The 26,579-nt window shown below is 42.4% G+C and overlaps 1 protein-coding gene across 7 annotated transcripts in view; it reads right to left on the bottom strand.

Annotated features, from left to right (window-relative positions):
- The window catches only part of LOC148010634 (uncharacterized), a 160,378-nt gene that overhangs the window by 74,408 nt on the left and 59,391 nt on the right, over nucleotides 1-26,579 (bottom strand). For all 7 annotated transcript variants that reach the window (XR_015689569.1, XR_015689568.1, XM_087672069.1 and 4 more), the window contains one exon: nucleotides 11,755-11,860. Coding sequence is in view for 5 of the 7 variants with exons in the window: in XM_087672069.1 (XP_087528195.1) it covers nucleotides 11,755-11,860 (106 nt within the window). In the remaining 2 variants the exon portion in view is untranslated. The remainder of the gene's footprint in view (nucleotides 1-11,754; nucleotides 11,861-26,579) is intronic.

The raw sequence follows: 26,579 nt of genomic DNA, 5'->3' as shown, positions 1-26,579 counted from the left end.
CTGCATCCTCAGTAGAGCTAAATGCTCTATCAACCCAAGAAGAGTCATAAGTGCATGTATAAAAGCAATAGTCCCTATCTACAATAAAGGATGCTTACTCAATAGTAGTGGAAGGCGCATCAAAAACAGACATCCCTGATTACTTTTTCTTCTCCTTGGCGATGCACTTTCTACATTTAGTGATGTAGTGGCCTGGCTTCTTGCAATAATGGCATTTCCCCTTCTTGGCTTGCATGCCCCCTTGTTTTTTATTAGCCTGTGAAGTGCCTGAAGTCCCAGAGCTATACGGAGCATTCTTTACTTCGCTCCCTTTGCCCTTCTGTCTTGCCATTGAAGTCTACTCAGAGGCTATGACATCAAGACCACTATTTCTTCTTGTTTGCTCCTCCTCTAAAAGCAAACTGACTAACTAAAGAAAAGTAATAGGTTGTGGGGCAATCCTCATGGTGAGGTTTAGGGCTGTATGAAAAGCCAAGTACGAAGGAGGTAATGAGTTCAATGTAGTAGATATCAGTTGTGTATCTAAATAGTACTCATCGACATTCATAAGTTGCTCATGTAAGTCCTAAATTTTATTCAAGTGATCCTACATAGAATCACCCTCATCCATCTTCAATGTCTCGAGCTCTTTCTTTAAAAAAGAGATGTGGGTCTCATTCTTGCCACCAAACATCTGCTCCAAAGTTAGCCAACCTTCTCATGAAGTTGCAGACCGAATGTGAGGGATGATGGACCACTGAACTGCCAATGCAATCAGCAACAAAGCCTATGCATCCCGTGTATCCCATGCTTTTTGAGCTATTGATATTTTGGAAAGTGACTGAAGTGGAGCAAGCTGAACAAGCTGAGGTGCCCGTTGTCCACGTCCTCCTGAGGAGGAGTAGCAAGAGCCACAACTCCGAGCCTAACTTCTTCTCCACTAACATAGTCCCAAAGATTTTTCGCAACCAGCACATTCTTCATCATGAAGGACCAAAGTGAGTAGTTGTTACCATCCAATCTGTCCTCCTTGGATACATAGGTAAATACATCTCCTCCTTGATTTGCCATGATAATCAAAACTAAAAGAAGGCAAAAGAGCAATGTCCAAGCTGGACCAACTTGGAAATCTCCAAAATTTCCAAAATTTACAACAAATAGCTTGCTGCAATTAGTACACTGAGGTACACTCTGTCCAAATTGTTTGTAATGCACGCAGTCCAAGGTGCATTCAATGCTCAGCAACACTATATGAGCAAAAACCCCAAAATTTCTCGCCCCAAAATTGTCAAAAACAATCTATCTCTGACTGAGACTGTAGTATATGTGCCAATGTCTCCACAAAGATCAAAATCCCCAAAATTCTTGACTTATTTGCCAATAAATTTGCATCAATCTTGTCCCAGACACATATTTTGATTTCTGTGCCTTCCCTTGTCTAGAAATGAATTTGGAATAAAATAATAGTATTTTTTTTATTTTTAAAGAAATTATCTCTGTGGCCAGTCGAGCTGGTGGTCACAAAGCAAGGCGTCAAGCAGCGTTGGAGATAGGCATGGCACAGGGCATGGGCTGTCCTGGTGGCGATGCAGACAGGACTAGCAAGGCTGGAAGCAGGGGCGGAGATGGTGAGCTGGAGGCAAACTGCTGGCGTTCAAGCAGCGCTCAACAGGCACAGGTGGGCGGGAGCAGGTTGGCGGCGCTCCCAAGCAGATTGGTAGGTAGCATGGGCGCTAGCACAGGCACAGGCGACAAATCAAAGGGTGGCACACACCATGAGCAGCGACTACAGGAGACGGAGCAGACGTAGGACGTGAGCAGCTGGCGGCTGACGAACGCTAGCACACAAGCAGCGCTGGAGCTATGGGTTGGACAAGGCGTTGTTGTGGTGTATCTAGCGGTCCAGGTGGCGGACCTACTAGGCAATGGCGACAGGGGGCACTTGTCGTCTTCCACCAGAGTCAAAGTTAGATTGAGCGTGGACCCTTGGAGGCTGAGCAAAGCTGAACTCAGCTCTGATACCAAATGTGAGAGGCTGAGAGGATCGAAGCTTAGCTGAGAATATAGTAGATAGTGTGGAGAGTGAAGCACAACACCCAATGCAATAGATTGAAAGAGTGTAACTTGAAAGTAAAAAGTACAACCCTTAAACCTTGGTTGTAGGGGGAATTCACACCCGAACATGATAAGTGCCTGTAAGTGTGTAACATAAGCACATATGAAAGAAGAGAATAAGTCTGGGGGGAAAAACCACTCGTACCAAGAGTAAAAAGTGCCCCAGTGTCCTACTGATCACTGACACTCCTCTATGAGCGCAGGCGTGAGTGAAACCCAACAAGTCCTCAACTATGTCAGTTGTTGCTTATGTTCCTAGCGGATCTCCTTCATCTCTCTCTCGCATGTAGCCTTTGTGTTTGGTACCCCTATACTCATGGACAGCATGTTGCTCTAATCTCAACTCTGCGGACTATCACCACTCTCTTTGTAGGTTCCTTGTGTGTGGCTACTGCCTAGAAGAAATCAGTAAGCTGACTGACAACCCCCTCTCTTTGTAGTGCTAGCTTGTAGTGGTGATGTGCAGAGCCTTTGAATCTCAACTAGGAATTGGCCCAAGTGGCGTTGGTGTGAGGACTGCATTACTAGTCCAAGGGAGGTGTCTCCTCCAAATAGCATGGGGTATCTAGGTCAGGTTGTGCTACATGCTTTGCATTTGCAGATGTAGTGCTCCTCCCTCTCCACCTCCTCCTCGCATAATCAGCAAATCCACTCAACTCTCGAGATGTAGGTTGCCTTCCCAATCTCGACCTCAAGCTAGTGAGAGGATACCCTGAGTTGGCCAATGGCTACCCGCCTCTCATGTGGCATGTATACATCTAGGTATCCAAGTCTCTAAATGAGGCCATCCATTGTGGTCCTCATGAAGTGATCTCTATAGCATGACATCTTTAGGAGAAGGGGCAGCCTAGGTGAAATTCATGTATGCTCTACATATAACCGGTAAAGGTCTTGCTACATGACCATGTTCCTCGCTGTGTAGGAGAGGTGTATGAAAGGGGAGTTAGGGCCGTACTAAAAGAAGGGGGGAGGGGGGGGGGGGGGGGGAGAGGGGGCGGGGAGGGGGAGGGGGATTGTCCATGTCAATCCCATATCCTGTAAGCCACTACTTGACGTGTGCATACCATGATGTAACTATCTAAAGGCCTTGAAGGCTCTTCTAGGTAGTCTATCTGGGTGCATATCACATACTCTCTGTGTATGAAGCTAATGGTCTAAAAAGGAGCTTCCATCATCATGGGGAGTGCAATAAACTTGGATCTGATAAACTCATGTGGTACTGATGATTTGCTATGGAGCATCTGTGAGAGCATGATGATCTATGGTTTCTCGATCTATGTCCATAGGTATGTAGCCAAGCCAAGATTCTAAATAGATGTGCCATACACCGGAGCTGGTGTGACTAGTGTGTCAAATAGATCTATGGTCTCTCGATCTATATCCATAGGTATGTAGCCAAGCCAAGATTCTAAATAGATGCACCATACACCATGGCTGGTGTGACTAGTGTGTCAAATAGCCATCTCCATGTGCGAGGCTCCTGGAAGTGTGCCTAGTGGCAATGTCTTTCCATCGTAGCTCATGTTGCTTACCCTTGTGCGAGTGGGTCACTAGTTGCCTGTGCCATGGTGAATCTCCCAACAGATGTAATGAAAGTGATCCGTAAGTAGACATATGAGTCCACAACCTCCACTTGTGTAGCTCCTAGGGTGAAGACTAATCTCCTCCACATAGATCTTGGTTTTCCCAAGATTAACCGTCAACCCATGCTATGTACAAAAGTCATAAAGGGAGTGGAGGTGTTGCTGTAGACCCTCCTATGATTCAAAGACCAAAACAAAATTGTGAGCATAAAGCATAATAGAGACCAATATGCCTACTATCTCCACCCCATCACCGCCTCCTTGTGTGATGTGATCTTCTATCTCATTGATATAGAGACTAAAGAGTGTGGGGCAAAGAGGATGTCCCTGCTTTTGGATAGTAGAGCATTTGCTGCTGTAAACCCTAATTTATAGCATAAATTAGTGTTTAACAACCACCTTGGGTCAAACTATGCCAAAAAATGGAAGGCTTAGTACCTGAAATCAATAGTTGGAATTCAAGAAATTGCCACAGATTTCGAGAAGCTAACCATCCCAATTGGAGTCAAGGTTGAATTTGACTAGTCAAAAGGTCAATTGAAGGCCAATCCTTGTGTGAATCAAGGGGTAAACAGATAAGAAGGCTTGCTTGTTCTTTATGACAGCAAAAGGCATTGGAAAACAAAGGAGATTGGAGCAATCTCAATGTACTTCACTGAATTGAAATACAATTTAAAGAAATACCCCAAGAGGTGCCACTTTCTAGGACCAATCGAGTATCCCTTGTCCAAGCTTGATTGGTCACTAATATATTTCATTTTATGGGAATTTTACGCTTGATGTAATTAGTGCTTAATCAGGTTATTTACCACCCTACCCAAGAAGGTTGGTCTCATGGTTCCATTGTTGGGATACTATCAACTCTCTTGATTATGCTGGTAATGACCAAAAGCAACCGATGCAAGTGCAACAAGTAGCACAAATGCAAGGCCAACTTAATAGTGCAAATCCAATGAGTAGTCAAGGACAGCCGTCTATAGGGATGTATGGCCCAACTCCTTATGGTAAGCGACAAGCAATGCATGGAATGCAAGGCCCAATGTATTCTGGTATGGAAAATCAAATGCAAAATCTCATGTATAGCAATGTTGGCATGATGCATGGGGCACAAAGTGGCATGTTTGGTAATGCATTTGCTAACCCTAGTGTGCTTGGGGCTCACGGAATGAATGTTGGTCATGCAAATGTTCCGTATAGTGATGCTCATAAGGGAAATGCAGCCAATGTACCATTTTTGGCAGCAGTGTGAGAGTTCCTAGGATATGTGTGGTCCAAAGGGACAAGAGTCTAGAACCTAGTGGAGATTTCGAGGAAAAAGAAGTTAGACATACACTTTCCATGTGTTGTTTGGTGAAATTTTAGGATTGTTTCACATATGAATGGGTATATATGGAGCAGGATGACTTGGCACATTATTCTTAGTGATGCACTTTATCTAGATGTGTTTGATTGAAGCCAACTTTGGATCGGCCTCATTTAGGTTCAACAAAGCAAGAGGGTTCATAGTATTGCCTGATGCTAAAGGGGGAGGTTGCATCTCTACTACTAATGCCAGTTTAGGGGCTAATTAATACTTGGGACCACTTGGGAGTTAAAATGGCCTAGCCAATTTACTTGTGGATGGGCAAATGTAGCTTTCTATGCAAGGACAATAGCTAAATTGATTTTCAGAATTAGTAATTCTGAAAATTGCTTAAATGACTAAAAAATCTAAGTAGAAGCCTATGACTTGGCAAAACTTGCCTATGCAAGTGAGGGAAAGGCTGTTGGGGGCTGCTTGAGCCTTATTCCAACATTTGTGGAGGTTGGGAGAGGAAGAGAGAGAGCTACTACTATAATTTTCCAGCCATTAGTGATCAGCCTAGCTATTGAAGACTAGCAAAGAGTGTCGTTAATTGATCAGGAGGTCATTGGAGGCAAGCGACAAGCAACAACAATTTTTGGGTCCACAAGGGCAGCCAACTGCATGTGAGGCTCCTATTGATGGTGGATTGCAGTCATTTAGCCATTTCCAGCAGGGAAGCAGCAAATTTGAGCACTTCCTCACGATAAAAATCAGAAATTTATGTCTTTTCAGCTCTCTCTCTCATCTACCATCATTCCCACAGCCTTTCTCATAGCTAGATGTAGCCATGCTATAGAGTTCTTGGACATATCTAAAGTAGAGACTCTATCTAGGACTTGGATGGAGACTAGACATCTCTCTGTGGGAGCTCGGAGAGGACAGAAGGCAATTGAGACTAAGGGTGAGAGATGCCTTTCTCAGGAAATGGGATTCTGGCACTTTCTTACATTTCCAAACCCACATGGTCTGGCATTATAGACCTCCCAACTAGTTATTCATTCAAGCCAAGTAATAGACTTCCCCTTGTTACATATTTTTTGACATGAAAGTCCCTTACAAGGCTGCTCTATACTTTGTATTTTGCCTTGGGATATTTTGTTTTGAGGGGTCTATAAACAGAATTTTTCCTCATCTTTGAAAAAAAAAAAAAAAAAGAGGTAGTTGGTCTGCATCCTAGGATGCTATTTTGGTTATAGTGAATGTTGTTGGCCAAGATTGGCTTTCCCCAAAGAGAGCCTACAATTATTCATTGTGACGATCAGATCTGCCTCACCATAGATAGGAAACCTGTGTTTCATGCTCTCACAAAGCACAAAGAGACCCAATATTATTTGTTTGAGAAAGGGTCTTGGATTGAGAGCTGGAGAGTTAGTGTATTGTCTTACAACACACAATGTCGAAGTCTCTTCCATTGCCTTTGCATCTTTCTCATTTCTGCTCCCTGGGAGCTCAGGCACGCACAAGATCTAACAACGAATATTAGTGGTCAATGTCATTTGATGGAGAGCCCAAAATCGAGTTGATGAGGGACATTAAGAGCTCTCTCCAACCATGGTTATTCAAGTCATTTTGGTCCACTTAGTCAATGTCCTTTTGGTCCCACCCATGTTCTTTGGGCCCTTGTCACTTTTAATTCATGAGCTATATTAGCATAGCCTGTTAGCTAGGAGACTTCACTTCAATCAATCATAGTCTCATCTTCACTCGTCATTTCTAGTGTCCTCATTATGGTCACATATTGTGAATGATGCAAGAGATTTTGTTTGTATCAGCCTCCTTCCTCATCGGTGCTGGTTTTTCTCATCACCTTCATTTCTGCTCTTCTGTTTTCTATCTTCTCTTCTCAAGTTCTTGCATTCACTCACATTCTAATAGAGACAAGCAACACAAGAAAAGCTCACATGAATGTATGTTTCACTTGCACAAATGGAGGTGACAATAGAACCGAGACCCAATTTCAAAAATTGCAAACAAAAGGTTGCCCTTTTGATATAGTAGTCACTCCAGCTACGATGTATGCAGAACTTGTATGGGCTCCTAGCCTCTCTACTTGGGAATGCTCATGACCCCCGAATCCCCCGATCAAACTAGTACTTCCAAGTATTCTAAGGATTTATGTACTTGAATTGCAAACGAAATATATGACTTGGTGGTACAAGATGAAAGCTGGACCTCCAAGATTTATGACCAAATAAGGTGTTCGTTTATGGTAAGGGGGCTTCCCCTTGAAGACAATTGTAGACACTATATTTTTGGCATGGCTTGAATGAAGATGAGTTTGTGAATGTTCCAAGTCATGCCCATTGTCTCATGAGGTGCGGCATTATATTTCTTTAGTTCAGCAAGGTATTAGTAGTAAATTTAAAAGCCACATCATTCTCACATTTCAATTTCTTTTTTTTAAATATGCAATGTGGTCTCCATTCTTTCCCAAATTCAATAGAAATCACATTTTAGCTCTTAAGAAAGGTAGCAAATATGTCAAGGCAACACCTAGTAGTTCCTTCTCGTAGAACCCCAAACTCCTCTCAACCAATCCGGAATCCTACTTTCAAATGCTATTGCATGATCTTCTTGAATGTGCAACTTTTGGACCTCCTCAATAAGTATCATGATGCATTTTAAAAGATCCAAATAAGTCTACAGTAATAAGTTTTTGGGTATTAGCTTGCTAGCATCCATTGAGAATTGGTTGCAAGGACCTTGAGCATTGGAGGAAGTAACCTCCTTGCTAGGAAGCAAGCTCCTTGCTTGAAGTAGGCCCCTAACATCCAACAAGTCAAATGCCTGAAGCGACGTGTCTAACACGACACATCTCTTAACATGTTCCAAACAAAATGATTGGCTACGTCTAATGACACGACGCAATGACTAGCTTTGTCTGATGCCTAATGACTTTGATGACATGACTCACTCTAGCTTGCATCTGAATTGCTAACATCCTTGTGCACCCCCAACTATTCTACCCACCCATCAAACTCTTACTTGCCACCACTTCCCGACATCTTCTTGCTCATCACCATAGCCTACTTGCCACCATCCTAGCCAGCACATCACCACCCTGCCCTGCAAACCACCCACTACAACATGCAATCACCCCCCTCTTGCCTCTATTGCCCTAGGTGCTCCCTTCCATCCAAGTTACACATATAGATGCATCTTCAGCTCATCGTCCACCCTCATAGCTTTCGTCTGATTCCTTGCCCAAGCTGTAGCCATCTCCCCTACTTTAGCACATCCCCCTCGAGTACCAAAACCACTAAAATAGAGCTCGACACCAATCATCCAAACAAAGCCAACAACACAATCACATGGAGCTAGCGAGTCACACAAGATTGCAGCCAGTCCCCCACCACAATGCTGCTCCCTTGCACATTTATCATTGATGCCTTACCACTGATCCTCTTTGCTTCAAACACAAAGCTTGTACTCACAAACAAAGTGATGAACCTCAAGGCACCTTCTCTAGGTAGAGATCATGCTCCCTTTCGCACCTTGAGTACTCCATCTAGGCCGCTCTCACCCGCATATTGCAAACAGGGAGGGTCAGCAGACGAGTGGCATCGCTAGGAAAGGGATGTCTTAGACTCCAGTTTAGCTTACTTGCGAAGATGGAGGCAGCACTAGCTAGTAGCTCACTCAATGTCAAGTCATCAGTGGCATACTTTGACAAATGGACCAAGGGCTGAGATTACTTATCACTCAAGGATGGCACCATCATCACCATTTCTTTTCTGCAGCATGTGCGACACTACCCCAGCCTTTTACAACCTCTGTAAGTACTCCCTCCACACAAGTGCTAGAGATGTCAGATGTGCCACCAGCAGAGACCCTAGAGTTGATCCCATCATAGGTCCCCAACACACGGCAGGTTGGGGAAGCTCATGAGAACTAGGAGAGGGAGCAGGAGGCGGAGGACTCAAATGCATGTTATGTGGATTTCCCCCGTTACAAGGAGCTAGTGGAGAGGAGACTTGATAGGGTGTGTGCTAGGAGGAAATAGGCTTGGAAGTAGAGCCACACCGGTCCCAAGAGATTCAGACGTATTCCATGAGGGCCCTCTTATGGAATATACGAGGCTTCAGAGGTTAACACTTTTAGGCAAGGTCAGAGCCTCATAAGGCAGGACTTGCATAGAGCATTAAAGGGAGGATCGGTAGATTTTCTCATGTTGCAAGGGGCTCTTGGAAGAGAGGGAATCCTGATGCTATGGGAAGTTATTGCCAAGATAAAGCCACACTTACTAGAAAGCAGTTGTGGGAGTCACAAAGATCCGTGCTAGTGCATGCATATGTGTTGGGGAACAATGGAACCAATCGGTACATGGCTGAGATATCATGGATCCAAGAAGAGCCATGTGGATCTCCGTGAGATTGGAGGATGCGCTTATTGATCTATTGGTCATCTATGCCCAAAATGGCCAAGAAGACAGGAGACAATTTTGTACTCTTGAGTAGTCCCTACCACGGGTTGATCATGGGATGGTAGGGGGCAAGATAAATATGGTAGAATCCTTAGAGGATAGGAGAGGTAGATACACAGAGACTATTAGATAAGGTGAGCACGCTATCTAGGAGGAGCTCTTCTTTTAGATTAGAGGACAGGACCCATGGTTCATAGCAAAGTATGGCAAGGCTACACACTCACTTCAGTTCTCTGCGAGAGATAGGGTAGTAGGAGCTCGGAGCTTCTCTAGGATTGATCAATTTTATGTGAATGACTGGGCTTGCAGCATGGCTCATCTCGTAGGCATCATACCTAGCACGACCCTCTTGGATCACTCGCCAATTCAGCTACTCTTTTTGAGAGAGTTGGAGGACCCCATTCTAGTGTCAAGATTCTAGAGTACCTACTCTATGATGAAAACATTAGAGAATCAGTCTCACAGATTTGGAGATCTAGACCCTTCTCAGCCAGACAGGCAGCTAAAGACTTTGATGAGAGCCTTTAGGAGATCGGCTCTTTCTTCAGGGAGGAGGCCATGAGGAGGAGACAAAGCCATCTAGATAGAGAGAGAACTGCCATAGTATCACTGGCTGCATTACAAAGGGAGGAGGAGAGATGTCCAAGGTGCTAATAGGTGACTGAGAGGATGCATATTCCTAGAGCAAAGATTAACACCAAGAAGGAAGCTCGATCAGAGTACAGGTTTCAAGCGAAGGCTTCTCTCTAGGCCCACTCTGGAAACAAGGTTAACAGAGACTTTTTTCAAACCATAGGGCCACAACACTCTAGACAGGGCATACAAACTCAAGAGAGCTGATGTATCCTTCAATTTTTTTAGAAGATCATCTAAGAAGTGGGGGTTTCCATGGCTTTATAAAGAGTAGTTTCTTCCTTTCCTCAGAGCTATACTTAGGTCTCTTTTTTAAAGTCATCTATTGGTTAATATAAGCTTTTCTATGGAGTAAGAATAATCCTTCAGGTAAAGGGCTATATGCATGAAATCCTTGAGAGTATCTCTTGGGTGGATTTTGGCTGCTATCTTCTTTTATCAGGCAAAACTCTCTTTACCTGATGTTTTTGCTGCAAGGTGTGAATTTGAATGGATTATGGCACATCCCAACATCTAGTTGTGTAGCTTCTTTTTGATTCTGAAAATTTCTGCCCAAGTGTTATGGTTTCCGATCCATTACATCACATCTTTAAAGTCCTTTGGAGGAAATTGAGCATTAAACTGTTATTTGATTCCTACTTAAGCTCCATTGCTGTTTCCTTTAGAGGTTTTCCAACAACAATGTAAAATGAGACAACATGCAAAGTCTAAAAAGTCTGCAGGTGTGGTTTCCCTTGCAACAAGAGAGTTCAATTTGTCATACAAAAGCTAAAGCTTCATTAGTCTGAAGCAGGGCAATTGTGTTTTTTAGGATCCTGCCTTTGTATACTTCTTCATGATAATCTCTGGTGCAGCCTCTAAAATGTCCTTTGACTGTTCCTTCTGATTCCATAGGTTTTTATATGTAGCTACATCAACAGGCTCTGTAGGGGAGATGCTGAGATGACTCTTAAGACACCTATTTTGATGACCCATCTGCTCATTCCTGTAGATATGTTACATTACCCCATACAGTTAATCCCTTCCTCAATAAAAGATCGAACCTTGCAAGGTTAATCATGATTCAAGTTGCATAAACCTCTAACATCGAGGAACATTTTGATTATGCTAGAAGCAACATCCATCACGGTATGTGACATTCTTTCTAACAAAGAATTTCTACACTCATGAATACCAAGGTCCAATGCTTCTGAAGTTTTCAGGTCTTGGTTGCTGTAGCAGCAGCACTCATTCAGGGCATGCTCAAAGGCCCAAGTGTCATATAGTGCAGGCTTCACAGCCTTGAAATAGGCAATTCTTGCCACTCCAAAATGTGTGGCTTATCTATTAATGAAACAAAGGAGGCTCCTTTTTATATGTCAGGGAGGTATAATAGATCATTTTAAGCAGACAGGTGTGCACTCTCTTTTGCAAATTAGCGAGAGATTAAGGTGATAATGATACTTTCTCAACAAACCATGTTGAGCATAGCAGTAAAAGGTTTCTAACTGCCATGAAATATTAACTTATTTGAGTACCGTCATTCATACCCTCATAAAAATACATCAAAGGAAATAATTCTCGCAAAAAAACTGTTCTATGACCACATCCCTAAACTTGTCAATCACAATTGTAATAGCATATAATTAAGATTGGAAAGTAAACACTGTAACTTCTCTTCCCAGTGAAGCATTTACCTCTCTAATGATATTGAACGGGCACTACCAAGGCGACCACGAGAACTTGATAGGGGTGTTAAGCAACCTGACCTCGGTGACAGAAAATCATTACTCCCAAGCAGCACTAACAAAATGACAGAAGCAAAAGTTTCTGAGTTGACAACATGAAGGATGGTGATATAAATACAACAAAATTCAAGGAAAGCAATACATAAGTAAAGGGAATTAGGCCACAGATCTTAAGACAGACAGAAGGAAGTACTTTTACTGAACTCCCTAAAACTAGACTATAAAGGACCAGTATCTATACATACAGTTGGAAAAGACAAGAATAATATAATAATGCCAACAGTTGAGGGGATTCTAAAAGTAGACAATAGGAATTTTAGGCAGTGAAAATAGACAAAAAGGACAATGAATGCCCACGGCCAAGTGAGAGACTATCTTTTCACTTGCAAGAAAGCAGTGAAGTTCATAGAAATTTGAAAGCTGCAGTTGTAATATATGGCATCTATATCAAAGGAAAATTAAGATTGTAAATAATCCTAACAAAGCACTTGTACTCCATCCATATCAGGTGAAAATTCAGAGCAGTTCCAAGTTCCCAATTATTCTCTCCTATTTCAAACAAACTGCAAAGCTATTGCTCATTCAATGCTAATGTATTTTCTTTATTCCACAAGGCATGAGCCTTTTCACTCTTATATTGATAATATAAAATTTGTGTCAAAGTCACCTTCGAACCAAGAAGAATACCATCCTCAGACAACCAGTCTGAGATTTCGTGGTACCAAGGGATCTCAACATGGTGGCCAAATAGATGCATCATGATTATTGTGCTCATAGAAAAACAAAACCTCATCTTATGCCAGTATACAAAGTCCCTTCTTTTCCAAAGAGCAGACAATTTTATCAATATACATATTATTTAAAGACCAAGGTGAAATACAATACAAGCATTCTATAGAACATAAATCATAAAACAAGCCAAATAGTCTCCTAGCTAACTCACACCGAGAAATACAAGGGCTGTGTGAATAACCAATCCAATGGTATGTAATACTAAAGCATATGTGATTCAAGGTGAAAGGTGCAAGAGTCTCATGTATCAAGAAAAACATATTTCCTCCTTTTTTGCTGAGAGTTACCCTGCAGTGACTAGTCTTTGTCATTGCCCATGAAGGTGTAAGCCCTAATCCTAGAGACGGCCTTTCAATTACATGTCTTGTTGTCAATACAAAACTTAGAGAAAAATATTGCAAATTAATAGCAAAACTATTGACCAATTTATTCAGCTCTAGAACAGCCCAAAAAAGCAAACCTTGAATTTTTTGCTTTTATTTGAATTTTGGTAGGACAAAAGCCCAACAAAATTCCTTTAAAACCGGCCAAAGGGGACAGCCAGAATTCGTCCTTGTATCAGCCATTGTTGTACCTCAAAGACATCATCATCAGCACCCAACCTGCACACAAGGTCCATCACTGCATGCTGCAATTCTGCCCTTAAATGCCAGGATGGTACCACTGCCTCTTTCATGATGGCTTTGGACCTCTTTGCTATGTCATGAAGTATAAGGACCAAAGATGCCTAGGTGTCATAGGGACATGTATTTTTAATGCTTAGATGTGGCATTATTAAGTTATGCACATGTGAGGTGTACATGTGAAGCTCAAGTTGGTTAAATCATGGTGACATCCTAAGTAACCCAAGTGAGTAGTGGGTGACATTGGCAAAGTTGTATGGAACAATGGAATGTTCCATGTGGGGTTAGCATATTAAATCAGATTGGGCACTCACTAGGCAAGTGCCCAATCTCATTTAATATGCCAACCCCCATGCAACATTCAATTGTTCCAAACATTAAATGGCCTAGAACTAGCATTAATTAATTAATGCCTAGTCCCAATGTCGGCCCCTACCATTTCAATGGCCAAATTAATAAGCTAGACCCAAATTGACACCACAAACCCACAAGTGCCTATCTAGCATGACTTTTCACAACTTTTTCCACTATCACCCATTGCTCACTTGGTTTACTTAAGCCAATGCCATGACTTAACTAACTTGCACTTCACATGTGCACAACTTAATAAAACCAAAGCTAAGAATTAAAAATACGTCCCCATGAACAGCTTTAGCCACTGTTACCCATTGCTCACTTGGTTTACTTAAACCAATGCCATGACTTAACTAACTTGCGTTTCACATGTAACCCCCCACAGGCCCCCATTCCCCCCCCAATCCCCACCCACCCCACCAGCCCCCATTCCCCCCCCAATCCCCACCCACCCCACAACCTCCCACAAGCCCACATTCCCCCCCTAATTCTCCACACCCCGCCAAGTCACACACCTCCCTCCCACAAGCCCTCATTCCTTCTTCCAAGAACCCACACCCCCTCAATTACACAAACCCCCCCATAAGCCCCCCTTCTCACCCTCTTTCCCCTACCCCCCGTGGAGACCTCAAAAACCAAAACAAACCAAAGAAACCCGCAGAAACCCCTCTTAAGCCCCTGATCCCTTGTCACATGCCAGGTGTGTGTGCGCGCGGAGTTGTTTGTGCGTGCTCGTGATCGCGGGTTCGTGCGCGCTAAGCGGCCGTTCACGCGCGGGGACGCGCATTAGCTTGTCCGTGCGGGGGTGTGCACCAGCCAGCTGTTCACACGCAACTGACACACAATCCATTCCCGGGTATATATTCCCGAATTTTTAATTTTCAAACCCGAAAAACCCTAAAAATACATTTAAAACTTCACAAATTCATTAAAAATCAATTAAAATCCAAAAAATTTACAGAAAATTCCTTAAAAATTTCCCAATATTTCTGCAGTCAATTGAAATATTTTTCCAAACTAAAAATCTCAGGAAAAAATTTTCAAAATTTTCTAAAAGTAAAAATTCTTTCAAAAATGCATACAAAATGAGCAAAAATTCATTACAATTGATAAAAATACCAATTTAATTGCAGAAAAATTCTTGAAAATTTCATCAACTTCTTTGCTTATTTTTGGAATATTTCCTAAGTCAAAATGCTGTGCCAATTTATTCCATTATTATTTTATGGCAAAAATGCTTCATTAAATGCCTAAATTCATGAAAAATCCTCTTTGATTCCAAACACAAGCTGAAAAATCTGAAAAAATCCAGATACTTTGGTCACACGAGGTGGATTGATGCTGAAAATCTTCAACATTTTTATATGTGTTTCATTGTCAAAATTTTGCCACAAAGATCAACAAAAACACAAAAAAAAACATTACAACAAACAAAAACACATAAAAACCAAAATACACAATCAACAATACACGACATTAAAAATTTTATAAAAAAAAAAACATATAAGCCATCAGACATCCAAACAAATTCATATACACTAATCTTGCTATGTCGTGCGTCCAATTATTTTCAGTTCGTGGTTTTTCTTTTTGGATTGCTGACCTACATTTTGGGGATTGAGAAGTGCGCATTCATTGCATACACATACACCCACATTCCGGTATTTTTTCTTTTATATTTTTTATTTTTTCCGCTACCCCAACATCCACGCTTAATTTTTAACATGAATCCTAAACACCACCATGGCACGCGCACTCGCGCCAAACACACCTTTTTCTAATTAAAATCAACCCGTCGTTCACTTAGCATGCGCTACGTGCGCTTCAGAGGCACCTTAATATTTTTAATAACAATGAACCAGCCGTCACAAGCGCACGCGCTGGCAAAAAAGCACTCATCACCTTAATTTTTAATAAATGAATTTGCATTTAGAGACCTCAGTGTGGTATCGAAGTCCGGGATTCGGATTAATACACCGCTCCAATCTAATAATTTGTAATTAAAATTTTAAGAAGAAACCGTTGTTTTCTTATTAAGGTTTATCATCTAATAAAATGTCACCCATTATTAATAATTTATTCCAATGAACCCTTCATTAAATTAATTTTCCCTCACTGCACTTATTTCCCATTTTTAATGAACTCGCTTCATGGGATGGACGCGTCCAAGTCTTTAGTTGACACTGATGGTCAAGTTATGGTCCAGTCTTGATGTCCGTTTTTTTAAAGTCTGATTTGTCCATTTGATACGGTTAAAGGTAGGTGTGTAGTTTTTTTTCTTTATTGTCTGATACGGGGATTTGGGTGTTTGTATGTTGCATCGCATGAAGCTTTCGGTCGCATGTGTAGAGATCATGCCAAAATTTTTCTAGGTTGTCTATTGTCTGGGGTGGTACTTGGGCTAGTTCTGTCTATATTTGTATAAGTGTCTTTCTTTTGGATTGATTCCTTTTTTATAGCCTTTTGGTTGTTTTGCAGGCATTCTCTTTGTTTGTCCGTGTTTGTGATGTGTGTGTAACCATCTGAATGGCGCCCTCTCATACTCCTCCCCCGATCCACTATGTTCCTTTGGCTTTACATGATTATTCTTTGTTACTGGATTTGGACGTTGTCGCTAAAGCGGGCTTGTTCAAGTTCGTGAGTCCTTCTTTCCCACTGGTTCCAGATGATCCTACCATTTGTGACGAGTTTTTAACCTCTTACAATAAGAGGTCTGATCCAGTCCGTGGCACTACTATTCTTCTGACACCGAAGAGTCTGGGCAAGGCTCTTGGTCTGCCATATCATGGAGAGTCTGTCCCTGCTGCCAGACAGTTGTTCGCCAATGACGATATTTTGAAGCTGTTGCAGAAACAGACTCAAGATGTTCTTGATCCGAAGAAGGTCATTACCACGTCAGGAGTCGGTGTCTCCATGATTTCCAATCCCCTATGGAAAGAGCTATGCCAATTCCTTCAAGACAGGTTCATGCCTGCAAAATCCCCATCTCATTATCTTTCAAGGAGTTGTTTACAGCTTCACGAATGATTTTGAAAGGCATAACTATTGATTGGAGTACCTACCTCCTCTCCAAGATGGATCACCACTTTATCCGAGCTACTCGAGGAAATGTGACTAATGTTACATTTGGGTCCTTCCTCTATGTCTTCTTGCTACATGTTGCCCCTGCAAAGGAAGTTCCTTTACCTCCAATTGATCCTCCAGAAGTTCCTCCTCCGCCTCATAATGAAGATGATGATGTGATAATTGAGGATGATGATTCTGCTCCTCCCCTTGTCATTCAGAGAAAACGCCTCAAGAGGGTGACTGAGTAAGTGCCTATTCCTCCTCCTCCAGTTCCAGTAACAGTTCCTGCCCAGTCTTGCAGCACCTTGCCTGCATTCCTTCAAACGCTAAATCTTTTCAGAGCTCATAGAGACGGGATGCTAGAACTTACCAATAGTACATTATATTCTCACTACAATGCTCCATTAATAACCCTCAATAATCCTTCTTAGATCGTGGATGCACCTCCCAAAAGGTATGTCAGATGCGAAGAGGCACCAGAGCCACTACAATGTCTTTTCATAGCTCACCACTGTCACTTCACTCCAGTCTTTACTTGAGTCTTCAACAACTACTTCTTTGACTTCTTTTAGCTTTTTTGCACTTGTATTCACCTCTTTTCAAGGCTAGAAAACTTTCCCAAGCTACACTCTCATCCAACAAAACACATACAAAGGCATACAGAAGGTCTACAAAGGCTCACAGAAGCCCAACAGAGAGTTACAGAAGGTCAACAGAAAGCATCAAAATCACATAACTCATACCAAAACCATTCCAAACCATCAAAAATCACTCAAAAAGCTTTCAAACAATCTCAAACTCTATCAATCAATACTCCATCCTTCCATACAGAGAGAAAACAGAACAAAACACAAGCTCAACAGAAGCTATCAGGACCAAATAGATCATATCAGGTCATCAACAGAACTTCACATCTCTACTAATAAACATCATGAGCTTAATAAAACCATTCCAACCTATCCAAAACACTCTCAAACCACTTCCAAACCAATCAATCATCTCATAAAGTCAACCATTCAGCTCTCAAAAACAACAAAAATCTGCCAAAAAATAGGTCATTTCAACACTCAACATATCCCCACACTTAATAAGGAAGCGTCCTCGCGACCCAGGAAAAATGGAATACAAGTTCATTCAAGAGCTCAATTTTAATCTTCAATAAATCTTCAAAAGCAGTCCATCCAACCACGACCCCAACTTATAACCTGTATCTGATATAAAAAATACAACGAAAGAAAAACCCTTTATACATTAACACTTCTTATCAAAACTGGAAACCACAACAAACTTGTAAATGATATAAGAGGTTTCTTCTTCTGCATCAACCTCTTCAACTATCCAACTAGCAACACCATCACCGCAATTCTCCAAAAATGTAGCTCGCAAGAAAGCAAATCGAATAGACAATCACCACGATCTTATCACATAAATTAATTCACAACATAAACACTACACACAACACAACCATCTCAATGACTCCTCCAAAAAGAGAGATTTATCATTAAAAATCATCCACAATACATTGCAAAGGTATCAATGGAGATGATTCCTTTTAAAGGCTTGGTGATTTCGAAAATGATCCATGGACAAGGATTCATCTACAAATGTCTTGGGAGGATTCTGAAAGAATTGAAGGCAGCATATCCTTTTCAACAAGATGAGGTATCTGCTAGGCAAACAAAGGACATGAAAGTACAAGACATCCAGTTGCTGGGAATCAATGCTCACATTGACATTCATGCATAACTTTGGAATAGATTTTGAATCATTATGGGAATGCCTATGCATATGCACCAGGTACCAAGTAAAATGAGCAGTTAAGTGCACAGAAGGATCTGCAGACTGAGAATATTACTGAGCAAAATGCAGATAATTCTGATAAGCCTGACTAGCACTTCTCCATTCTCCTGGGATCAATGGCCAATTGATTTGAGGTCCAGTAAGGGAATCATTTGAACTCCAGCCTCTTCTTCGAAGAATCTTCTGATCAAAACCTTGATATCCACTAACCAACTGAGGAGGATTAGGAATAGAAGTATTAGGAGACGGAAGAGGGACTAATGAAAGAGGATGAAGTGATGGATAGACAAAATCGTAAAATGACGAATGGATTAAAGATGGATTTGCTGAAAATTGAGGAGATTCAGTTAAGAAATGCGTTAAAAGAAAAGCAGGAAAAGTTGATAGAATGTCAGGGGATGGGGAAGGACAAGGATCAAGAGGTAGAAAAATTCGATCTTTAATAAAAGAACAATGGGTAAATATAGCAATTTGAGGAGATCCTTGAGGTTGGAAAAGAAGGGGTAAAATGACATTTGGGTTAGATTGAAAAAGGAAAATATAAGCATCATACCTATGAGTCATTTGTTGATAATGAGTTAGGCATGGTAAGGACGGACCTAAAGTTGATCTACGATGATAGGCTTCAAAGAAAGAAGTATCAAATGGGGGTTGGTTGGAGAGATAGGCTAAAAGATCCACCCTCAGTTGGTTAATGTTCTGGGCATGAGCTGAAGCTTTAACCTGACGGTGATTCAAAATGACAGCATCAACCATAGTGTGCCATGAAAACTCAGGACACTCAGCCACCTTTGAAGAATATCCCTGGAACATCTCATCAATCCTGAACTCTTAATATCGGACATACAAAGAAGCTTGCAATACCACATCTCCGACATACCAAGCCAGATCTTCATCATCTGGAATCAGTAAATCACCCCTCAAATACATATAGGACAGAAGCATCGTATCTCGAGTGACAGAGTCTTCAAAAACTATCCTCACTACTTCTATCAACAAATCAGATGACCAGGCCCTACTCCATCCATCCTCTGGAATAGGTAAATCCATCGTGAAAAGTTTTATATAAAAGGCCAACTTCTGTTGTTGATCATGGACAAAAAATGAATGATCTGGTGAAACATATTCTTGATACTGCTTAAAAGAACACCATAATAAATCCATGCGAGATTGCAATCTTTCCACCTTGGCCTGAAATAAGGGACATAATGTAGCCTGTCTCTGAAGAGCTGCTAAGTCTGCAGGGGATAAAAGAGAAACTGGTTTCACAGGACTCCGTGTATTAGACCGAAACTGAGCCAACTGATCTTTGAGTTGCTGGATTTGAGCATTGCTCTGGTCTAAGATAGCTGTGGTGGATTTAAACTTCTCTGCTTGGGCAGCTATCACCTCCTTCATCTCTTGACTCTCCTTCTGTTACTTATCCCTCTTCTCGGTTACAGCAACCACTTGAGTCCCAACTTCTGCCAACTCAGCTTTCAACTTAGAGATTTCAGCTTTCTGAGTATCCATGAGTTTACTCTGCTGCTCCATTTGCATACAAAGGTCAGAGAATTTCTCCTGAGCAGACGCTAACTCAGTATTGGTATTATTCAGTTCCTCCTTAGACTGCTGAACTTCATCATAAAATAAAGAATATAATTGCTGGATACAGACAGTCATCGAAAGTTCAATAGAACTCTGGATATCCTTGCACAGGAACGGAATAGCATCTCCTGTTACCAAGCGGTAAACAGAAGGAATAGTAAGTTTTAGCATCCCGTCTCTATGGGCTCTGAAAAGATTTGGAGTCTGAAGGAATGCAGACAAGGTGCTGCAAGACTGGACAGGAACTGTCACTGGAACTGGCGGAGGAGGAATAGGCACTGACTCAGCCACCCTCTTGAGGCGTTTTCTTTGAATGACAAGGGGAGGAGCAAAATCATCATCCTCAATTATCACATCATCATCTTCATTATGAGGCGGAGGAGGAACTTCTGGAGGATCAATTGGAGGTAAAGGAACTTCCTTTGCAAGAGCAACATGTAGCAAGCAGACATAGAGGAAGGACCCAAATGTAACATTAGTCACATTTCCTCGAGTAGCTCGGATAAAGTGGTGATCCATCTTGGAGAGGAGGTAGGTACTCCAATCAATAGTTATGCCTTTCAAAATCATTCGTGAAGCTGTAAACAACTCCTTGGAAAGATAATAAGATGGGGATTTTGCAGGCATGAACCTGTCCTGAAGGAATTGGCATAGCTGTTACCATAGGGGATTGGAAATCATGGAGACACCGACTCCTGATGTGGTAATGACCTTCTTCGGATCAAGAACATCTTGAGTCTGCTTCTGCAACAGCTTCAAAATATCGTCATTGGCGAACAACTGTCTGGCAACAGGGACAGACTCCCCACGATATGGCAGACCACGAGCCTTGCCTAGACTCTTCGGTGTCAGAAGAACAGTAGTGCTACGGACTTGACCAGACCTCTTACTGTAAGAGGTTAAAAACTTGTCACAAATGGTAAGATCATCTGAAACCAGTGGGAAAGAAAGGCTCACGAACTTCAACAAGCCCGCTTTAGCGATAACATCCGAATCCAGTAACAAAGAATAATCATGTAAAACCAAAGGAACATACTGGATCGGGGGAGGAGTACGAGAGGGCGTCATTCAGATGGTTACACACACACCACAAACACAGACAATCACAAAGAATGCCTGCAAAACAATCAAAAGGCTATCAAAAAGAAATCAATTCAAAAAAATGACACTCATACAAATATAGACGAAACTAACCCAAGTACCACCCCAGACAATACGTAGCTTAGAAAAATTTTGGCATGACCTCTACACATATGCGACCGAAAGCTTGGTGAATATGCATAACAAACAATCATCCGATATCCCCGTGTCAGGCAAAAAAAAGAAAATGACAAACCGTACCCTTAACTGTATCAAAGAAACTGAACCAAAACATAACAACCCACACATATCATGACCACAACTTTGATAATCAGGTTTGACCATGAAGACAACTCCAAAGACTTCACGTACCCATCCCACGAAGCGTATTCATTGAAAAATGGGAAAAAAGTGCAGTGAGGGGAAGTAGTTTAGTGAACGGTTCATTTTATAATTTATTAAGAAATGGGTAAATTTTTAATTAAGTGTTAAACCTTAACAAGAAAATGGCGGTTCCTTCTTAAAATTTTAATTACAAATTATTAGATTGGAGCGGTGTATTAATCCGAATTTCGGACTTCGATACCAGACTGAGGTCTCTAAATGCAAATTCATTTATTAAAAATTAAGATGATGAGCACGTTTTTCCCAGCGCGTGCGCTTGTGACGGCTGGTTCATTGTTATTAAAAATATTAAGATGCCTCTGAAGCGCACATAGCGCATGCTAAGTGAACGGCGGGTTAATTTTAATTAGAAAAATGTGTGTTTTGCGCGAGCGCGCATGCCATGGTGGTGTTTAGGATTCATGTTAAAAATTAAGTGTGGATTTTGGAGTAGCGGAAAAAATAAAAAATATAAAAGAAAAAATACCTGAAAGTGGATGTATGTGTATACAATGAATGCGCACTTCTCAATCCCCAAAATGTAGGTCAGCAATCCATAAAGAAAAACCACGGACTGAAAATAATTGGACACACGACATAGCAAGATTAGTGTATATGAATTTGTTTGGATGACTGATAGCTTATATGTTTTTCATTTTTTTAAATGTCGTATATTATTGATTGTGTATTTTGATTTTTATGTGTTTTTGTTTGTTGTAATGTTTTTTTCATGTTTTTGTTAATCTTTATGACAAAATTTTGACAATGAAACACATATAAAAATGTTGAAGATTTTCAACATCAATCCACCACGTGTAACCAAGATATCTGGATTTTCTCAGATTTTTCAGCTTATATTTGGAAATAAAGATAATTTTTTATGAATTTAGACATTTAATGAAGGATTTTTGCCATAAAATAATAATGGAATACATTGGCACAACATTTTCACCTTAGAAAATATTTCAAAAATAAGCAAAGAAGTTGATACAAATTTAAGAAATTTTTCTGTGATTAAATTGGTATTTTTACCAATTTTAATGAATTTTTGCTCATTTTGTGTGTATTTTTGAAAGAATTTTTACTTTTAGAATTTTCTAAGATTTTTAGTTTGAAAAAATATTTGGATTGACTGCAGAAATATTGAGATTGTTTTTTTAGGAATTTTTTGTAATTTTTTTGGATTTTAATTGATTTTCAATAAATTTTTAAATTTTTAAATGTATTTTTAGGGTTTTTTAGGTTTGAAAATTAAAATTTCGAGAATATATACCTGGGAATGGATTGTGTGTCAGCTACATGTGAACAACTGGCTGGTGCACACCACCGCACGGACAAGCTAACGCGCGTCCCCGCGCGTGAACGGCCGCTAAGTGCGCACGAACCCACGATCACGAGCACACACGAACAACTCCACGCGCACACACACCTAGCGTGTGACAAGGGATCAAGGGCTTAAGAGGGGTTTCTGCAGGTTTCTTTGGTTTTTTTCGTTTTTGAGGTCTCCACGGGGGTAGGGGAAAGAGGGTGAGAAGGGGGGCTTATTGGGGGATTTGTGTAATTGAGGGGTTGTGGATACTTGGGGGGAGGAATGGGGGCTTGTGGGAGGGAGGTGTGTGACTTGGGGGGGGGGATTAAGGGGGGAATGTGGGCTTGTGGGAGGTTGTGGGGTAGGTGGGGATTGGGGGAGGGGGGGGGGGGAGGGGGGGGGGGGGGGAATGGGGGCCTGTGGGGGGTTGTAGGGTGGGTGGATATTGGGGGGGGGAATGGAGGCCTATGGGGGGTTGTGGGGTGGGTGGGGATTAGGGAGGGAATGGGGGCCTGTAGAGGGTTGTGGAGAAGGGAGGCGAGAATGGGGGTGGGGAAGGGATGGCTGCCTGCAGAGGAGAGGCGGGAGCGTCCACAGGACGACGGGCGGCGGCAGGAGGTGGCTCCACAGGCGGACTGGCGTGGCGGAGGCCCAGGCGGGCTGGCGACCAGGAAGGCGGCTCCATAGGCAGACTGGCAGGGGGGGCCACAGGAGCACCAGGCGGGGGGGATGGCGGCTGGTGGCGGCGGGCAGAGGGCCCAGGCGAGGGGAGAGCAGGGAGCGAGGAGAAGAGGAGAAGGAAGAAGATGGAGATGAGGAGAAGGAGGATGGAGATGAAGAGGAGAAAGGAGAATGGAGGATACGGGGAGAGAGAGAGGGGGAGGAGAGAGAAAAGAAAGGAGAAAAAGAAGGAAAGAGAGAGAGAGGGGGTGGTTGGGAAGGGACTCGGGAGGAGGGAGAAATAAGAGTATTTGAAAAGTAATTAATAAATTAATTTAAAAAAAGAAAATGAAATGAAATGAAAGGCGGGCCCCGCGCGGGGTAAAAAAATTTGCCGTGACGGGATCGGAATGGCGCAGGGATGTCGGTACGGGGCATGCGTACGCGACCGGGGTGTGTGGACACGCGTGAAATCGAAAACAAGTGCGTTCACGCGCGGGACGAGTCGCGCGAAACACATATAAACAATGAAAAATTAATATCTCACAATCCGGGCATCGAAACGAAATGTCGTAAAAACAAAAATTATGCAGGACCGTAGGGAGAAGACAGAGGATACTTGCAACGGGGGTTCCGGGGGGGGTAAAGGGCGTTCACATGCAAAAAACGCAAAAAACAGGTGCAAAAACGCAAACGAAAATTAATATCGGAAGATCCATGCATCGGAAGAAGGTGCGGGAAAAAGGAAAATTGAGCAGAAGCACGTGCCCGACAATCCTATCACGTCAAAACATGGTTCCGACTGAGATAAGACGCATTCACATGGGAAAAACCCAAAAAACCAACCCGAAAATGGAATTGGAAATTCATCTTGGACTAACCGCTGCCGGAATGACATGCAGTAAAAAGGAAAAATGTCCACAAGAAGGGGTGGCACAGGGTAGTCATGTTAGAACGCAGTTCCGGCGGAAGTAGGAGGGGTTCACACGCGAAAAACACCAAAAAGACACTCAAAAACACATTTAAAAATTAATAATTAAAAATCCAGAAGTCGAAAGAGGGTGGAGAAAAAAGGAAAAATGTAGGAAAAGGCGCGGTGGACACGGCTGTCAAGTCAAATTGGAATTCCGATGCAAACAGGGCAGGTTTACATAGAAAAATGCCAAAAAGACACACAAAAAGGTCGCGAAAAACCGCAAAAATTGATATTGGACAAACCGTGCATCAAAATGACACGGAGTAAAAAGGAAAAATGTCAGGGGAAAAGTGGTTGGCAGGGCTATAGCGTCAGCTCATGGTTCCGAAACAAGAAAAGCGAGTTCACATGAAAAACCGACCAATGTGCGCAAAATCCGTCAAAAATTAATAACTCAAAAACCGTGCATCAGAACAGGGGTAGGTAAAGAGGAAATTTGGACAGTTCGAAGGGACGAACAGGGCTATAAAGGTAAATGGGAATTCCACAAAACGTAGGGTGCGTTCATGAGGAAACACAGCAAAATAAGAGAGAGAAAAATGGAGGAGAAGCAGCTCCAAGGGAGGGATGACAGGAGACAGGTGGGTGGAGAAGGGACCCCACGAGTATAACAGAAAGTCATGGCGTACATGCATGATCAAAGTGAGGCATATGCATGGCAATATGCAATGTAGACACGTAGGGACGCGTCCCCACACTTAAAACCTTAACGGATAGGGCTGACCGAGCAACACCACTCAACAGACCAACCGCTAACGTCCCCACACTTAAAACATGAACATCACTGACAACACAAGGTGTAGGGTTAGAAAAACTTGGCCCATGTTGTCGAGAATCAAGGTTGACTGTCGATGGCACGTCCAATGTTGTTGTCGACTGCAGGAGGTACCAAGGCATCTTCACAGCACACGTCCTTCGTGGCACGGACTACGCGGCAGCACCCAGGGAGGTAGCTGGTTAAAGGAATCGCAGGAAATTTGTCGAGGACGAGGGATATTACATTCAACTCACAGTCACTCAAATGGAATGAAAGAGCAGTCACTCGCCCCATGACTAATATCACTTCGAGGAAATCAAGATGAAAACCCATATCTCACATCCCGGTTTAGGAAGCGACAAAGGAATGATGCAGAGAGAGTATGCCAAGGTGCACAGTTAATGGTGCATTAGTGCGTCCAACCCGTCTGGCATAGGTGCAAGCAAGAAGGCAAGGCAGCCTTACAGTGCAGTGTACAGAACAGAGTGACGTGTCCTGTGATGACGGTAGAGACCCACCCCGTCAGTGCATAGGGAAAAGAGAACATACCTTGCGCCAAAGGTCGTAACGTCCCTCAATCCTCACCTCTCGGTAATTGATTGAAGAAACTCCAATCACACTCAGCCCACCCTCTGTCTCACGCTCTGTTGAAAGATACAAAGGGCAGTCCTTTCCTGAAATCCATTGATGTAATCCTCACGGTCACTTGTGTAGAGGTTGTATGCCTTATGAGCATTTGATGGTGCAACTGTGCAGCCCGCCCTGTGCCGGCATACGGAGCAAGAAAAAAGGCCAGGGAGCCTTATGGTGCAGTGCACAGAAACAGATCGTGCTTTGTGCATTGAGAGGCCCGTCCCGTGCGTGCAACACTCCATTCACACTTCTCACCTCTCATTTGATTTGAAGGAAAAAGACTGGTCTCTTACCCCACCCTCTGTCTCACACTCTGTTGATAGTTACAGAGAACAACCATACTCACTTTCCCATCCGGTTAGGATGAAAGCTCACGTCACTCGATTGTTTGTCGATAAAGATCGCGTCATCGGTTGTTGAAGAGGCATACCCAAGGAGGTAGCCATCAGATCGAACGTTGTGTTGGATAGGACATGTCGTCTGCTAGAGGACAGTTAGATGCTCTGCAGAGAGACCCAAGACGCAGCATACCAAGGGAGGTAGCTTCGGAACTGGATCCTGGGTATGTCAATTGATGAATCCACTTTCTGGACTGCTGGGTGTTGCCACCTTTTCCACAGCCAGCTTCTCGCCCAAGGGTGTTGATCACCTTTTCTTGGAACGAGGCTTTGCTATGACAGGGAATTTCTTCCTTTTCTCCCATAACAGTTTTATTTTTCTTCTTTTTTTCTCTCTCTCTTTTCGTTTCTTTTT

This window comes from Lygodium microphyllum, chromosome 29 (assembly GCF_053477565.2).
Source record: "Lygodium microphyllum isolate KBCC chromosome 29, Lygodium_microphyllum_v1.1.10, whole genome shotgun sequence".
Classification (NCBI taxonomy): Eukaryota; Viridiplantae; Streptophyta; class Polypodiopsida; order Schizaeales; family Lygodiaceae; genus Lygodium; species Lygodium microphyllum.
The sequence above is the reverse complement of the archived record's forward strand: the minus strand, read 5'-3'. Positions and strand labels throughout refer to the sequence as shown.